General features: G+C 45.3%; 1 protein-coding gene and 1 long non-coding RNA gene across 2 annotated transcripts; one reads left to right on the top strand and one right to left on the bottom strand.

Annotated features, from left to right (window-relative positions):
• depdc4 (DEP domain containing 4) lies at positions 1-18,108 on the top strand. The gene is made up of 10 exons (XM_060049402.1): positions 1-185; positions 861-1,278; positions 1,599-1,753; positions 5,525-5,729; positions 7,504-7,621; positions 7,760-7,874; positions 10,007-10,149; positions 10,459-10,584; positions 11,063-11,141; positions 17,890-18,108. Exons 1-10 carry the CDS (start codon positions 38-40, stop codon positions 18,087-18,089), a joined length of 1,707 nt encoding a protein of 568 aa, XP_059905385.1. The 5' UTR covers positions 1-37; the 3' UTR covers positions 18,090-18,108.
• On the bottom strand, positions 17,673-17,959 carry LOC132455557 (uncharacterized). Its single transcript, XR_009525288.1, has 2 exons — positions 17,864-17,959; positions 17,673-17,778 (listed from the first exon to the last, which is right to left on the bottom strand). It is a non-coding gene; the product is annotated as an uncharacterized LOC132455557 (long non-coding RNA).
• Positions 18,109-18,972: the final 864 nt, after the last annotated feature.

Here is an 18,972-nt window from a genome sequence, read left to right as displayed (position 1 = left end):
TTTGTACTTTGTGTATTAACGTTTTCCGTTTTGGCCTATGGATGGCGCATTCCCACATTCCTTGCAACGCTTTTCCCAACAATTCTCCACAGAGGAAGAAGCCAGTAGGATGGCGGTAGATTTGACTCCTCGGTTTAGAAGGCTGAATAGCCAAACTCGGAGTTTTCGTGAAAATATTCAAATTGGTGAGTATGTATTTTGAATAAACGCATTAGGTTGAACCATCCCAACACATCTAAACTAGTAGTTACTAGTAGTTACTAAGTCGATACTAAAACGGCCGCTCCGACATTTACAACAACAACACACAGGATCATTGATCAATGACAGTTTTGCATTGTTACTGCACAATAATAATGATAATAATAGTAGATAATAATGGATCCGATGGAAGGGTATGAATTGGTGCATTCATGCATTTTATATATTGGTGTTCCCTATGGACTCTTAATGCTTCTACTCCTACACCACCATTTTCTATTTTCTATTCGAGCAATACAATTTTACTTAATACTGTTTGATCTGTAATGCTACAGTTATCGCTGTCCATTATGGCAACCATTTCACTCCTCACTATCCCTATAAGCTGGATCCCTCTTTCTGCGCTCCTTCTCATGGCATCTTCCTTGATGTTCCTTGGACTTTTCCCTTTGCGGGGCTAGTTTTAGGGGTGTCGTAAAAAGTGCCCTGTGAGGCCCTTTTAGACTAACTGCGACAAAGCGCAATACAAATACAATTGACTTGATCTGACCATAAGATATTCATCTTATAGAGTTGAAATGGTACTAAAATTCAAAGTTCTTCTAATTATATGTATACGTTTTATTTAATGTCCCTGTATTTTGTATGTTCATCACTAGGGCTCTCTGGACCCTTTCGTGCAACACACTTGTGGCGGAATATCATCCAAGCGCTGCAGGCTCAGGTCGAGGTTCGTAGTAGGCGAAAGCACCTGCGCGTCCACGCCGACTGCTTCACCGGGTCCGACGCGGTGGACGCCGTTCTCAGTTACTTGATGCAGAATGTGGTGTTTTGTGCCAGCGAAGTGTCCCGCCTGAAAGCCGCACGTCTGTGCCAAGCTCTGATGGAGGCTAAAGTGTTTGAGCCTGTGGGCACGAAGCTTTTCCGTCGGGATAAGGACACGGCCTTTGAAGACGGGAGCTGCAGCCTCTACCGTTTTCTGGAGTGTAAGTCACTAAGCAGCTCCCTTTCAAAGGACTGTGACAGCGAAAATGTGACCCCAGGTGAGCTTGAATCAAAGAAGAAGAAGGCATCCCGGTGGGTAATCTAACTTCATTTAAGATAACCTTGCAGGTGTTAGGGTTAGGATCTATGAGCTATATTTGAGATTAATGGCCATTATCAGAGAGAGAGTGATTTGTGCTCTAAGATGTTTTCAAATATCAATGCCTCTGTTCAATCAACCAATCAGTGCTCAGGACCTCGGTTTCCTGGACCCGGTTATTGTACCAACACGGGCCCCTAATCAGCCCCCGCTCTCTGATTGGATCGTTTTTGGCGCGTTCTGACAGTCGAGCATCTTTGCGCTTTGGGAACATGAATATTGTTATGAAGGGTATCGGTTTGAATGTTTCCAGGCAACATGAGCTGAGGACCTTCTCCAACCCGCTGGCGGTCGGCCCTTCAGAGAGAGGCGTGGAGCGGGTGCTGAGGAGGATCAACCTGCAGCCATCTCTGGCCCTCGCACTGGACCACCGCGCCCCCTCGTCTTCCTCCTTCCTCTCCAAAGCCGGTAAACCACACACACACACACACACACACACACACACACACACACACACACACACACACACACACACACACACACACACACACACACACACACACACACACACACACACACACACACACACACACACACACACATACACACACACACATGAGGCCCGGCCTTGGACATAATTCATACTTGGTCTTACACACACTATTATAATCTCGCATATACACCACTATACTCATATACTCACACTATTATACTCCTTTTCCATGTATGTATCAGAGTGTATGTCTGAGAGCATAGTACTGTATGTGAGAGAGTATAGTACTGTTAGAGTAGGGCTGGCACGATTTATTCGAATACTCGTTCGGAAAATTAGTATTCGAAGCGTAAATCAGTATTCTGAACTTCGTTGTTTCACGTACGTGACGTTACCAGAGCGAGGGAGGCAAACTATAAGCGACACCAAGCAGAGAAGCGAGAGAGGTGGAGGAAGAATAGGTATCTTGTTTCCCTTTACTTTATAACAACATTAGTGGGATCTCGGGAGGAAAAGAAATGCTTAGTTAAATGCTAACCTTAGCTTAGTTGTTTGTTTACGTTCGCTGTACAGCGCCGCGCCAATCAACTGTGACTGGCTTGCTGCAGAGCGTGAGCGTCTTGGGAATACCCGGTCAATATAATGGATATAATATGGACACATAAGACAATCAATATTCTGTATTTCTTATGGATTTATTGTACAAATTCCGCCATATATATATTACGGCGGACAGTACGAAAAGATGCACGTTCCAGAATTAATTGAAAAGCTCCCGCAAGGGCTGGGATGGCAGAGGACAGCTGATTCGGTACGGAACAACAGCTGTTCGCTTTCACGGGGAAAAACTAAGAAACTCCAACTTACTTAGGGGCCTACTAATTAACGTTCAAAAGCTATTAAATCTTCAACAAAATATGCAAATACTGTCAAAATCGGTTCCAGGGAGTATATAGGGATTATTAATGTTGTTTTTGATGGTGTATTTTTCTGGAACGAGTATTCGAATATTCGCTCGGAAAAACCAACGAGTATTAGAAGCCTGAAAAATGGCATTCGGGCGAGCTCTAGAGTACTGTATAGTTGGGTATCTGAGGGAGTATAGCAGTGTACGAGTTTGAGAGAGGCTTCCTCTTGTGGCCGCCATCTTTCTCTTGTGCCAATTCATTCTCAACCATGGCCAGTCTTTACTTGTTGTGGAAGTACCAGAGACGTCAGAGAAACCACTCCAGCAGGAGTCAGTTCCCGGAGCTGACTCCGCGGTTGTCCGGGAGTCCGCCCCGCCATAATCCCTTTCTCCTCCATGTAGCGGTTCAATCTGACGAGTTATTAACGAGGGACATTACTGTACTGCCTACATCTAATAGTGGCCAACCCTCCTTTGCAGAAGTCCACCCTGCTGAATAATCATAATCAATGGAAGAAAGAATTCATGTTTGATCAAATCAACTTCCTTTTCAATTATACCCTCACACGCATATACTCCATCTCACACACTACCATACTCTCTCACATAACCAACTATATACTCTCACACAGTACCATACTCCCTCACACACAGTACCATACTCTCTCACATAACCAACTATATACTCTCACACAGTACCATACTCCCTCACACACACACTACCACTCTCTCACATAACCAACTATATACTCTCACACAGTACCATACTCCCTCACACACAGTACCATACTCTCTCACATAACCAACTATATACTCTCACACAGTACCATACTCCCTCACACACACTACCACTCTCTCACATAACCAACTATATACTCTCACACAGTACCATACTCTCTCACACACTACCATACTCTCTCACATAACCAACTATATACTCTCACACAGTACCATACTCTCTCACACACTACCATACTCTCTCACACACTACCATACTCTCACATAACCAACTATATACTCTCACACAGTACCATACTCCCTCACACACAGTACCATACTCTCTCACATAACCAACTATATACTCTCACACAGTACCATACTCCCTCACACACACTACCACTCTCTCACATAACCAACTATATACTCTCACACAGTACCATACTCCCTCACACACACTACCACTCTCTCACATAACCAACTATATACTCTCACACAGTACCATACTCCCTCACACACAGTACCATACTCTCTCACATAACCAACTATATACTCTCACACAGTACCATACTCCCTCACACACAGTACCATACTCTCTCACATAACCAACTATATACCCTCACACAGTACCATACTCCCTCACACACACTACCACTCTCTCACATAACCAACTATATACTCTCACACAGTACCATACTCCCTCACACACACTACCACTCTCTCACCCGATTTTTTTTTTATTTTTTTATTTTTTTTTTCGGGGGGGGCTTTTGGGGGCCCTAGTAGTGGCCCGGGGCCCCAAGCAATTGCCTGGTATGCCTAATGGGACGCGGCGCCTCTGACCATACTCCATCTCACACAGTACCATACTCCCTCACACAGTACCATACTCCATCTCACACAGTACCATACTCTCTCACATAACCAACTATATACTCTCACACAGTACCATACTCTCTCACATAACCAACTATGTACCCTCACACAGTACCATACTCTCTCACATAACCAACTATATACCCTCACACAGTACCATACTCTCTCACATAACCAACTATATACCCTCACACAGTACCATACTCTCTCACATAACCAACTATATACCCTCACACAGTACCATACTCTCTCACATAACCAACTATATACTCTCACACAGTACCATACTCCCTCACACACACTACCATACTCTCTCACATAACCAACTATATACCCTCACACAGTACCATACTCTCTCACACAGTACCATACTCCCTCACACAGTACCATACTCCCTCACACAGTACCATACTCCATCTCACACAGTACCATACTCTCTCACATAACCAACTATATACCCTCACACAGTACCATACTCTCTCACACAGTACCATACTCCATCTCACACAGTACCATACTCTCTCACATAACCAACTATATACTCTCACACAGTACCATACTCCCTCACACAGTACCATACTCCATCTCACACAGTACCATACTCTCTCACACAGTACCATACTCCCTCACACAGTACCATACTCCATCTCACACAGTACCATACTCCCTCACACAGTACCATACTCCCTCACACAGTACCATACTCCATCTCACACAGTACCATACTCTCTCACATAACCAACTATATACTCTCACACAGTACCATACTCTCTCACATAACCAACTATATACCCTCACACAGTACCATACTCTCTCACATAACCAACTATATACCCTCACACAGTACCATACTCCCTCACACACAGTACCATACTCCATCTCACACAGTACCATACTCCCTCACATAACCAACTATATACCCTCACACAGTACCATACTCTCTCACATAACCAACTATATACCCTCACACAGTACCATACTCTCACATAACCAACTATATACCCTCACACATACATGTAAAAGAGTATCATAGTGTGTGTTTGAGTATAGTGGGTTATATGCAAGATTATAATAGTGTGTGTAAGACCAAGTATGAATTATGTCCCATGTCCTCATCCACACACACATGCACACGTAGACACACACACACACAGTGCTGTTGAAACACGTATTGGGTTTCCAATGCACTAGGTAGGACATGGTTTGTGAGCACGACGAGGTAACCCTCCACTGCCTTCCTCCTCAGCGCTGGAGGCCTTGTGGAGGCAGCAGACGCTTCTGCAGCTGCTGCAGGTCGTGGAGCTGCCCATGCTGGAATGCATCCTCAGCTCCCCCCCCCGAGCCCGGGGGGCGCAGGCCTGCCCGCGCCCCCCGGGCTCGGGGCACCAGGACCTCGTCATCTCCAACACCTGCCTGGAAAGAGAACTGCACCAGATGCTTCACCTGCCTCGGTCAGTGTTCGACCCCTTCTCACCAACCGCCCGTCGCTAGTCACGCGCCCGCCACCCCCCGCCCCCGCTGCGGTGGTGGATATGTCTGTCTCACAAAGGAACGGCTGTCTCACAAAAACAGGATGTGGTATCATAGTGTCTGATAGTGGTGTAGTCATACACAAAAGTCACGATTAAGCACGTACCTCGTTTACAGTTCGGTAGGTTTTTCGGTACAAGACAAGACACTCCCAGTGTGATAATCAAAATTTCTTAAATAAAGATAAAAAAATAATCTGTACGCACCGAAAAGAAACGTGCATCGAACAGTTAGACCCCAACCGAACAATGTCAGTACAAATACACGTATCGTTACACCCCTAATCTCTGAGAATAATCTGTGTGCTGCCTATGCATTATGGCACATATTAATGACAAGTTTACCTTTATTAGTTGCAAGTCAGGCCAACTTACATTGGGGATACATGGAAGAAAAGATAAGCAAAATGTGGCCTGAATATTTGCAAATTTCCGTCCTTCAGAGGAGACGTAAAACCGAGGTCCTGACTCGCTGAGGTCATAAAAGATCCCAGGGCACATATCGCAAAGAGTAGGGGTTACCCCGGTGTCCTGGCCCAACCAGGCTCTTTCAGTCTGGCCCCTAATCATCCTCCTGTATAATTGGCTGGCTCATTAATTCCCTCACTCTCCACCTCCAGCTGGTGCAGTGTTTCCCCCAGCACTGTATGGCTAAGGCCTTAACAACAGTAGGGCCCCGCCTTGACTACCAATGTATGAAAACAAACCTAAGAGGAAAACTCTTGTAGGGAAAGAAAACATGCTTTCATCAACTACAAAAAATAAAGATAAATAATGCATCTGTAATAGTGTTCAAAACAATAGTCGTGCCATAAAACTTTTTGAATGGAATTGAAACGGCAGTAAATGGTTGTATATAGTATTGCTCACCGAAGACCCCCCCCCCCCCTCCTTGACCACCTTGACTAAGAGATTTTGTTGGGGGAACGCTGGTGTGTGGTGAGCGCTCTGGCGCAGACTGGCTGCCGTGCGTCACCCCAGTGGTGGTGAGAGAGGTCCCCCCTCCACTGGAAAGCGTCTTCGAGTGTCCGGAAAAGCGCTATATAAATTCAATCCATTATTATTAAATGTTCTTTTTCCTTTTCCGTGGTATTTAGATTTGATTAACAATTTCACTGTGATTAACTTCAACGGAGCTCACGTTTATTTTCTGATAATGTATTCTGATGTATTCTCGCTGTCTGTCTGTGTCTCTCTCTCTCTGTGTGTCCGTCTGTCTGTCTGTGTGCCTCTCTCTCTGTGTGTCCGTCCGTCTGTCTGCCTGTGCCTCTCTCTCTCTCTCTCTCTCTGTGTCCGTCTCTGTCTTTGTGCCTCTCTCTCTCTCTCTCTGTGTCCGTCTCTGTCTTTGTGCCTCTCTCTCTCTCTCTCTCTGTGTCCGTCTGTCTGTCTTTGTGCCTCTCTCTCTCTCTCTGTGTCCGTCTCTGTCTTTGTGCCTCTCTCTCTCTCTCTCTGTGTGTCCGTCTGTCTGTCTTTGTGCCTCTCTCTCTCTCTGTCCGTCTGTCTGTCTTTGTGCCTCTCTCTCTCTCTGTCCGTCTGTCTGTCTTTGTGCCTCTCTCTCTCTCTGTGGGTCCGTCTGTCTGTCTTTGTGTCTCTCTCTCTCTCTCTCTCTCTCTCTCTGTCCGTCCGTCTGTCTGTCTGTCTGTCTGTCTGTCTTTGTGCCTCTCTCTCTCTCTGTCCGTCCGTCTGTCTGACTCAGTCTGGACGACTGGCTCCTGGCAGCAGCCGACTGCCTGGAGCTCCTCCCCGACCGGCTGATCGTAGCGGTGGGGGGGCAGCTGGCCGCCGCTGCGGGGGAGGGGCCTGGGGCCGCCGCCGCGGGGGAGGGGCCTGGGGCCGCCGCTGCGGGGGAGGGGCCCGGGGCCACCGCCGCGGGGGAGGGGGCCGCCGCTGCGGGGGAGGGGCCCGGGGCCGCCGCCGCGGGGGAGGGGCCCGGGGCCGCCGCCGCGGGGGAGGGGCCCAAGAGGCTGCTGTTCAACGTCATAGCCAAGCATTACGGTGGACAGGAGACGGGCCCGCTGCTGGCAGGACGCTACTCTGACGTGCACGTTGCCATACATGGCTTACTGGGTGAGAGGATAAAGGGTTCTCAATACATGGCTTACTGGGTGAGAGGATAAAGGGTTCTCAATACATGGCTTACTGGGTGAGAGGATAAAGGGTTCTCAATACATGGCTTACTGGGTGAGAGGATAAAGGGTTCTCAATACATGGCTTACTGGGTGAGAGGATAAAGGGTTCTCAATACATGGCTTACTGGGTGAGAGGATAAAGGGTTCTCAATACATGGCTTACTGGGTGAGAGGATAAAGGGTTCTCAATACATGGCTTACTGGGTGAGAGGATAAAGGGTTCTCAATACATGGCTTACTGGGTCAGAGGATAAAGGGTTCTCAATACATGGCTTACTGGGTGAGAGGATAAAGGGTTCTCAATACATGGCTTACTGGGTGAGAGGATAAAGGGTTCTCAATACATGGCTTACTGGGTGAGAGGATAAAGGGTTCTCAATACATGGCTTACTGGGTGAGAGGATGAAGGGTTCTCAATACATGGCTTACTGGGTGAGAGGATAAAGGGTTCTCAATACATGGCTTACTGGGTGAGAGGATGAAGGGTTCTCAATACATGCTTACTGGGTGAGAGGATAAAGGGTTCTCAATACATGGCTTACTGGGTCAGAGGATAAAGGGTTCTCAATACATGGCTTACTGGGTGAGAGGATGAAGGGTTCTCAATACATGGCTTACTGGGTGAGAGGATGAAGGGTTCTCAATACATGGCTTACTGGGTGAGAGGATAAAGGGTTCTCAATGGGTTGGTTAGGAATTGGTTATTTTTCTCTTGTTTTAATTTCTTCTTAGCACCCCTCCATTTTGTTATACATTATTAATTTATTTTCCAAACACAATGTTTTTTTCAAGAAGCAGTAGGGAGTGGATTTCATGTTTAAAAACCCAATTAAGGGTAAACTTTGCAATTACAGTTGATCAATGTTCGGATAGGGAAGTTGGGTCACATTGGTCGTTATTAATGGGTACTTGGGTTAACCCTAACCCTTATTAATGGGTACTTGGGTTAACCCTAACCCTTATTAATGGGTACTTGGGTTAACCCTAACCCTTATTAATGGGTACTTGGGTTAACCCTAACCCTTATTAATGGGTACTTGGGTTAACCCTAACCCTTATTAATGGGTACTTGGGTTAACCCTAACCCTTATTAATGGGACTTGGGTTAACCCTAACCCTTATTAATGGGTACTTGGGTTAACCCTAACCCTTATTAATGGGTACTTGGGTTAACCCTAACCCTTATTAATGGGACTTGGGTTAACCCTAACCCTTATTAATGGGTACTTGGGTTAACCCTAACCCTTATTAATGGGACTTGGGTTAACCCTAACCCTTATTAATGGGTACTTGGGTTAACCCTAACCCTTATTAATGGGTACTTGGGTTAACCCTAACCCTTATTAATGGGACTTGGGTTAACCCTAACCCTTATTAATGGGTACTTGGGTTAACCCTAACCCTTATTAATGGGACTTGGGTTAACCCTAACCCTTATTAATGGGACTTGGGTTAACCCTAACCCTTATTAATGGGTACTTGGGTTAACCCTAACCCTTATTAATGGGTACTTGGGTTAACCCTAACCCTTATTAATGGGTACTTGGGTTAACCCTAACCCTTATTAATGGGTACTTGGGTTAACCCTAACCCTTATTAATGGGTACTTGGGTTAACCCTAACCCTTATTAATGGGGACTTGGGTTAACCCTAACCCTTATTAATGGGTACTTGGGTTAACCCTAACCCTTATTAATGGGTACTTGCAGTTGTGTGCAGCTCAAGTTGAATCAAACTTCAATTGCAGATTGCTTAAACTGAATCACTGAATCTGTTTTCTATTTATTGCATCTACTTTATCACAGTTTATTTGAGTCTGATAAAGTTATCTGTCTGGCAGTTTGCTTCTTGCCATGGTGCCGTGTCATACATTAAATAAGATTCTTCTGCCTCAATCATGTCATATTCTCTTCAGGGGCTGAGCTCCCATAAAGGTCTTACCGTCAAATAGAACCTGGGGCCGGGGATTAGTATCCTCCACCTTGGACCAATCACGTCGATGGTTGATGTGACCCCTTTCCAGAATCATAGCTTGTGCTTGACTCTTCTTTGGTCTGCCGTGTCCTCCAGAGCGCGGCGAGGAGGCCGCCGCCCTGAAGGCCTCCCAGCTGTGTCTGCGTCTGCTGGACGCCAGCGGGCGGGACCAGCTGCGCAGACTGTTGGCCTTCATGGCCCAGGCGGCCGCGCCAGACGCCTGCCGTCTGCACAGACAGGTAGCGATCCCTGCAGGACCCAGCCCCCTCATTGGGGCTGGGAAGGGTGTGTGTGTGTGTGTGTGTGTGTGTGTGTGTGTGTGTGTGTGTGTGTGTGTGTGTGTGTGTGTGTGTGTGTGTGTGTGTGTGTGTGTGTGTGTGTGTGTGTGTGTGTGTGTGTGTGTGTGTGTGTGTGTGTGTGTGTGTTATGGTTAGGGTATGGGTAATCTAACCATATCTTATGGTTAGGGTATGGGTAATCTAACCATATTTAATAATCGGTAATCGAACATCATGTGATATATGACATGATGGTGTTCCTTTTGCCAGATTCCCAACAGGATGTTAGTCAGCCGCACCTTCCAGAAGGCCGTCGTCCGGAGCTGCGAGCTGAGCCCCGCCCAGAGCCAAGCCCTGCTTCTGTTCCTCATGGACCAACACACCCGCCTCTTCAAGGTGTGTGTGTGTGTGTGTGTGTGTGTGTGTGTGTGTGTGTGTGTGTGTGTGTGTGTGTGTGTGTGTGTGTGTGTGTGTGTGTGTGTGTGTGTGTGTGTGTGTGTGTGTGTGTGTGTGTGTGTGTGTGCCTATTTTTGGGATTGGCATGCTTACCTGCAAGCTTTATTATTAACCGAGTACTGCGATGAAAATGTCAATGTTAACAGTGTCAATGTCATGTGAATAATTTCAGGGAATATTACGGACAAGCAATAATCTCATGTTTAGTCCCTAGTGTTGCATCTCTTACAATATTACTACCATTGGTTGCTAAAATGATATTATTGTATTTATGGATTTAGATTGTCCTGTCATTTGTTCCTTTCATTTAGCGGAGCATTAAGTGCCATAAAGGTGAACCTGTTTAGATTGTCCTGTCATTTGTTCATTTAACTTAGCGGAGCATTAAGTGCCATAAAGGTGAACCTGTGTTTTGTAGACCCCTTCCTGCGTGATTGAGGCTGTGAGAAAGACTCTGAGGGATATGCAAAAAGGAAAAGACCCAGACTCCATTGGTAGTAAGTACAAACAACCCCAAGTACCCTTTATCACACAAAACACCACATCGGCAAGTTTTGGCGGTGAAATGCAGCCATACCTGTTACCTCCCAGGTGTCGGCATTTAAAAAGAAAATGTTCTGAAAATGTTCTATTTGTTGTCCTTTTTTATCTTTTCAACCAGCTCTTAAACATAACTAAACCATTGCTCGTAAACGAATACACACTTGATCGGTTGTCTCTGTTTTGTAATGAAGGGTGTGGGGTTTCATTTACAGTACATATACCAGTGTGTTTTTCTTACATCGCACAAAAATACGCTTTCCAATCCCAGGCCAGAAAAATAACACAACACATCGCACTTTTATATTAGGGGCCCTAGCTTAGCTTAGCCACTCAGCCCCATGACACTCGAAGACTCTCCAGACTGTGTAAGCTGTCTCAACTTGAAAAAGAAGATCACGGAGTTGGAGACTCGGGTTTCTGTCCTGTACCAGATCTATGATGGTGAGCGATTTCTGGACGGGATTGCTGCTCAGCCAAACCTCGCAGACAAACCTTGCTCTCACCTGGACTTGTTACTATCTGATGAGCCATGGCCTGCTCTTGGCACAAATCCAAAGAGGCCTAGCGCCGCTTCTACCTCCAATGAAAAATGGACTAGCACCCAGGATAAGAAGCGAAAAAAGCGAGGCAGAAACTCTTCCCGCATCACCTCTCCTCCTGTAGCGCTCAGAAATAGTTTTTCACCACTGGAAACTCCCCAAGGGGAGCAATTCTCCACACCCAAGGCCAAAAGGCACAGGAGTGCTATCCGTGCTGCTAACAAGCATAAAGGGCCCGGACCCCCGACACACCATGATCCTCATCTGCTGCACTCGGGAGTCCCCCATCTCACCCTAAGCCCCTCTCGGACCACTCGGGGCGCTACTCAACCACTACCACAAGATCGCCGAAGACTAAGGTATGCTAACACCACTAGCACTAATGCCGAGGCTTCCCACAGCCCATTAGCACTCAGAGGAGCTAACGCTGCTAGCACTAGCCTTGTAGCTAATACTGTTTACCCAAACAACCCAAGAACTGGCCCCATAACTACTGATAAAGCAATTGTGTGGAATGCAAACACGACGCCACAGATGGCCACTATCTTGGTTGGAGATGCCATGACAGAACATGTCAAACTTGCAAGGACAGAAAATCTTTGCCTTAGCAACACATCAGTCGAGGAACTGTCGTCAGAGATACAAACAATCCTCAAGAATAAACCAAACAATGCAAAGATTATCATCCACACTGGCTCATTTGATATCCTGCACAAAAAAACTGGCAGCGAGATACTTAAAAAACATTTCACCCAGCTACTGAACACTAAACAAACATCAAAATGTGTCTATCAGTGGAGTCGATTGCATGTTTTCGCAGAGGAAATGAAATCTTCAGTCGACTCCTATCTTTCAACACATGGCTGGCATCTGTCTGTCTTGCACACAACCGGAGATTTATTGACAATTTCAATGTTTTTTGGAATTGTGCAGACCGTTTTCAAGCCGATGGACTCCACCCAAACCGTAGAGGGTCTAGATTACTTACAGCAAACATCAGCCACGCGCTCTTGACGACCTCAAACAGCCATAATCAAGCCTCACTCCCTATTCCTGCTGTGCCTAAGACTGACACACCCCAAACCTCCTCCCATGGAACAGAACAGAACATTCAAACAGCCTCCTCCAAGGACACGGGCCCTGCACAGACCTCCACCACCCCAAGGAATTCCCCAGGGATAAACCACCTTGTGGGGGAGGCTGTGAGGGCCCATGAACTCAGTAATATGGACTGTCAGCCCGAAAAACAACAATAGGACAGCCACCATGCTATTTCATCAAACATACCGGTCATCAACAGCAAATGGCATGGTAAAATGCATGGTTATAAACCCGAAACTCGTCCTAGAAGGTTGAAAACTATCCATGTTCTTCCTACAAATATATCTCCCCCAGTTTTACCTGTTAATACCCCACAGATGAAACTGGCCCTTCTAAATGTCAGATCACTAAATAACAAAACCTTTCTGGTCAACTTAAAGAAAACAACTTAGATTGTATCTGTCTAACAGAAACTTGGCTAAACGATGACACGGCAACAGCAACTTTGATAGAAGCATGTCCGCCTGATTACAGCTTCCACCAAGTTTCTAGGAAATCAAAAAGAGGTGGAGGAGTCGCAGCTATTTTCTCATCTAAACTGTTGTTCAAAATCACTGAGCTAGGTGAATTTACATCAATTGATTATCTTGCTATAGAGCTCAAAACTGAATCAGTATTGTTTGTTATTATATATCGGCCACCCAAGCACTCACCAATATTATTACAAGAATTCTCTGAACTATTATCACTATGTGTCACAAGATATGACAAAATAGTCCTGAATGGAGACCTTAATATCCACGTTAATAAAACAGACCAAAGAACTATTGAGCTTTTAAATCTCCTCACCAGTTTCGTTATGTGCAGTTAACTCAGCACATAACGGATCCAACACACCAGCACGGAAACACACTAGATCTAGTAATAACAACTGGATTAAACATCAATAATATTTCAATAACTGATCTACCGCTCTCTGACCATCATTGTATACTTTTTGATGTGGAAATCATCTTACCAAAAACCACAAAATAATTCTTAGTCCATAAAAGACATCTAGACGATGAAGCTACGGAGAGATTTTCTGAGCAGATTGCTCTATATGAGCCAACTAGTCATGACTGCTCTCTAAATGAAATGGTAGAGAACCTAAATGAAGCATTATCATCTGTGTTAGACTCTGTAGCCCCACTTAAAACTAAAAATAAGTTTACAAGTAGGACCTCCCCATGGCTAAGAAATAAAAATGTTAGTGAAATAAAAAGAAAATGTCGCGTAGCAGAGAGAAAATGGAGAAAAACAAAGACCACTATCCACCACGGTATCTACAAAGATGCACTAACTACCGATAACAAAACCATCCGTCTAGCAAGGAAAGGTTATTTTTCCCACATTATTACAGAAAATGCAGGAAATTCCAGAGTTCTGTTCTCCACCATTGACCGGCTGCTAAACACTGTCCCTGCCCCCCCACTATCCTCAGCAGCTAAATGTGAAGAGTTTGCTCAGTTCTTCAAGAACAAAATAACATCGATCAGATCTAGTATCACTACTACTGGAGGTGAAATTGACATCCATAGATCTTGCAACTTAACCATGAGCAGTTTTACATGTATCACACTAAGTGAACTCTCCAAAATCATCATTGAATGTAAATCTACAACCTCAGATATTGATCCTATTCCCACTGCATTCTTTAAGCGAGTGTTTGATAGTGTCTCAGGTCCGGTCCTTGACATCATAAACACATCCCTGAGAACTGGCGTTTTCCCAGATGCCTTCAAAACAGCTGTTGTAAAGCCCCTATTAAAGAAACCCAAATTGGATACCAGTACACTAGCAAACTATAGACCGATATCAAATCTTCCCTTTATTAGTAAAGTCCTTGAAAAGATAGTATTAGTCCAAATAAATTCCTTTCTGGAACAAAATAACATATTGGAAGTCTTTCAGTCAGGTTTCAGAAAATATCACAGTACTGAAACCGCTCTCACCAAAATAATTAGCGACCTCAGACAAAACTCTGATGCAAATAAAGTTTCTATCCTTATCCTATTAGATCTTAGTGCAGCATTTGATACCATTGATCACGACATCCTAATCAATAGACTTGAAAATCTTATTGGGTTCTCTGACTGTGTATTGAACTGGATCAAAACATATATTAGAGGAAGGAAGTTTTGCGTTAGTCTAGGAGACCATATGTCAGAGAAACATGAAAGCTGCTACCGGGTTGCACAAGGGAGCTGTTTAGGTCCATTACTCTTTTCTCTTTATATGTTACCACTCAGTGACATCATCAGAGAATATAGTATAGATTTTCATAGCTACGCGGATGACACCCAACTGTATATTTCCGCTGAACCTAATGATGCGAAGGCCATAAACTCCATTACCAACTGTTTATTGGCAATAAACAAATGGATGAACAATAACTTTCTAAAACTGAATGAGGACAAAACTGAAGTCCTACTTATCGGCCCCAAATTAAAAAGAGAGATGCAAATCAAGAATCTAGGAGGTTTAACCCGGTGGATTAAACCTGAGGTGATAAGTCTCGGTGTCATCCTGGACTCAGATTTGAATTTCAACTCCCACATTAACAAAGTGACCAAAACAGCTTTCTTTCACCTCAGGAACATAGCAAAGGTACGACCATTCATAAACCAAAATTATGCCGAGAAGCTTATTCATGCTTTCATATCGAGCCGGCTAGACTACTGTAATTCACTTTTCGCTGGTCTTCCCAAGAAAACAACTGAAAGACTCCAGCTCATTCAAAACTCTGCAGCTAGACTATTAACCAAAACTAAAAGGAGAGAACACATTAGTCCTGTCCTAGCTACTTTACACTGGCTTCCTGTTACCTTTAGAATTGACTTTAAGGTCCTCCTCCTCACATACAAAGCTCTAAATGGACAAGGCCCTAGCTACATTGCTAACTCTCTTACTAACTACACACCAGCTAGAACACTGCGATCATCAGATACAGGTCTGTTACAGGTCACCAGAAGCAGTCATAAAAAGATTGGTGACGCAGCCTTTGTCAACTAAGCCCCAAAATTATGGAACACAACATTACCCATTAATATTAGGGAAGCAAACACGCTAGACACCTTTAAAAAGCAGCTTAAAACCTTTCTTTTTACCAAAGCATTTTATTAATTTTATCTGGCACTATTTATTTCTCTGTAACTTGCACTATTTTTACTATTTCTCTTTTAAACTGTTTTAAGGGTTTTATATTTCTTTTATCATGATTTTAGTAAGCCTATCAGAACACCAGGTTCTGATACGATGTTGATCATTTTGTATTTATCTTTTACTCCATGTATTGCTCCTGCTGCTTGCTTTTTATTGATTTTATGTAAAGCACTTTGAACTGCAAATCTTGTACGAAATGTGCTATATAAATAAAGTCTTACTTACTTACTTACTTACATGCATCACACATTGTTTAATTGCAATGTAGTATAGAAGAGCTATACATGTGTGAAAAAACTGCTACGCAAAGTAAAGGTAAATCAGTTAGTATGTGTCTTCAGTGATGTTTAGTATAGTAATGTCAATTAACAGGGCAACACTCGCTATGGGAACGGGGCGCAAAACTAAATCTCGCCTGGGGCTAACAAAGGGCTTGAGCAGGCAGCTGTAAAGTTGTGGGTATTCTTCTCTAACGGAGATTAAGGCATCTACATAACCTGTATAACCCGACCTGAATACCTCTGTGAAAACATGGGAAGACTCACTTTAGTTGACGTGCTGTTTGCACGTTCTTTTGGGTGACACGAATTATACGAAAATAAACAACGTGTGTGTGTGTGTGTGTGTGTGTGTGTGTGTGTGTGTGTGTGTGTGTGTGTGTGTGTGTGTGTGTGTGTGTGTGTGTGTGTGTGTGTGTGTGTGTGTGTGTGTGTGTGTGTGTGTGTGTGTGTGTGTGTGAGTGCGACCCTGTTCATTAATCCCAGAGTGTTTATGTTTAAATCACCGCTCAGACTTTCCAAAACGTGTTCAGTTCCTTAAAGAAACGGATAATAAAAGTCCCACGGGTTAGGCTAGGGTTAGCCTAACCCTAACCCGTGGGAATACCCATACCCTAACCATATTTTATGGTTAGGGTATGGGTAATCACATGGGTTAGGCTAACCGCAGGTGTCAGCATTTAAAAAGAAAATGTTCTATTTGTTGTCCATGCATCACACATTGTTTAATTGCAATGTAGTATAGAAGAGCTATACATGGGGGAAAAAATGCTAAGCAAAGTAAAGGTAAATCAGTTAGTATGTGTCTTCAGTGATGTTTAGTATAGTAATGTCAATTAACAGGGCAACACTCACTATGGGAACGGGGCGCAAAACTAAATCTCGCCTGGGGCTAACAAAGGGCTCGAGCAGGCAGCTGTAAAGTTGTGGGTATTCTTCTCTAACGGAGATGAAGGCATCTACATAACCTGTATAACCCGACCTGAATACCTCTGTGAATACATACTTTTTATTTGCAGCATTAGTTCAAGACACTAAATCCTATGACTCTCTTAAGGTAGCCAAATGCCTTGTCATCTAATTAGTGACGCGCATGAATGGATGAACGAGATTCCCACTGTCCCTACCTACTATCCAGCGAAACCACAGCCAAGGGAACGGGCTTGGCAGAATCAGCGGCGAAAGAAGACCCTGTTGAGCTTGACTCTAGTCAAGTGCCCATCTTTGGGCTTTTTCCGAACACCTCTTAGAATGCTTGGACGATGTCTTTCTGCTCCCCAACTTCCTTATTTCCCGAGCCAAAATGCTCAATCATTAGAAAGCAAACTCTCATTTAACCCTCCTTCTTTATTGTTTTAACGTGTCAATCATTGAAAACCTGACCTGGCTCAAGCAGTTTTCCGTCCAGCGTTCTCCTTCTGACTGTAGAACCTCCTTCTGCCCCGTTCTCCGTCCAGCGTTCTCCTTCTGACTGTAGAACCTCCTTCTGCCCCGTTCTCCGTCCAGCGTTCTCCTTCTGACTGTGGAACCTCCTTCTGCCCCGTTCTCCTTCTGACTGTGGAACCTCCTTCTGCCCCTGTTCTCCGTCCAGCGTTCTCCTTCTGACTGTAGAACCTCCTTCTGCCCCGTTCTCCGTCCAGCGTTCACCTTCTGCCAGCAGGTGTCGCCGCAGCAGTATGAGGACCAGAGGGAGGCCTCCACCCTCCAGAGCCTCAAGCGGCTCCTGAGTGACGTCGTCCTCAGCGACCGGCTACCCGCTAAGGAGCGTTCGCGGCTGGTGAAGGAGTTCCAGAAGCACCACCCCGTCGTGTTCCTGCAGCACTTCTCCGGAACCTACTGAGACAATGATGTCAGTGCTCAGGGAGAGCGGGGTAGGGGACAGGGGGCACTGTGTCAGGGCCTTGGGGAGGGAGGGAGAGAGAGTGGGGGAGAGAGAGAGGGGGAGAGAGAGAGAGAGAGAGAGTGGGGGAGGGAGAGAGAGAGGGGGAGGGAGGGAGAGAGAGAGAGAGAGAGAGAGAGAGTGGAGGAGAGGGAGAAAGGGGGACAGGGGGCACTGTGTCAGGGCCTTGGGGAGGGAGGGAGAGAGAGTGGGGGAGAGAGAGAGGGAGAGAGAGTGGGGGAGAGAGAGAGGGAGAGAGAGTGGGGGAGAGAGAGAGAGGGAGAGAGAGTGGGGGAGAGAGAGAGTGGGGGAGGGAGAGAGAGAGAGGGCAGGAGAGAGATGGAGAGAGAGAGAGTGGGGGAGAGAGAGAGAGAGTGGGGGAGAGGGAGAAGGGGACAGGGGGCGCTGTGTCGGTGCCTTGGGGAGGGAGGGAGGGAGAGAGAGAGAGAGAGGGGGGGGGGGGGGAGTGGGGGAGTTGTGTTTATCAGGGAGAATCCTTGCTGTTGCATACACACACACACACTCTATACACTGCCGGGTCTAGGCTGTCCCGCCCCTTTTTTACTTTCAATAGGAAATGTTATTTAGGATTTTATCGCTCCGGGGCAAATCATTTAACTTCATTTTCAGGTGTTGTTTCTTTTATGGTTTCCGACTTATTTTTAAATCAGTTGTTCTGCTACCTTTTAATTTCTAGGGCTTTGGCTTACCTAATAACTAGGAAAAGGTACTGGCCGAAGGTACTCTGTTGTCACCTGCTCTTTGGAACTAACCTTTGGGCAGGCAGCTAGTGTTTCTTGGGCTGAATTAATGCAAATGATTGCACATCACTAATCGAAAATGA

This window comes from Gadus macrocephalus, chromosome 4, assembly GCF_031168955.1.
Source record: "Gadus macrocephalus chromosome 4, ASM3116895v1".
NCBI classification, from domain to species: Eukaryota; Metazoa; Chordata; class Actinopteri; order Gadiformes; family Gadidae; genus Gadus; species Gadus macrocephalus.
This window is presented reverse-complemented; position numbering and strand designations above follow the sequence as displayed.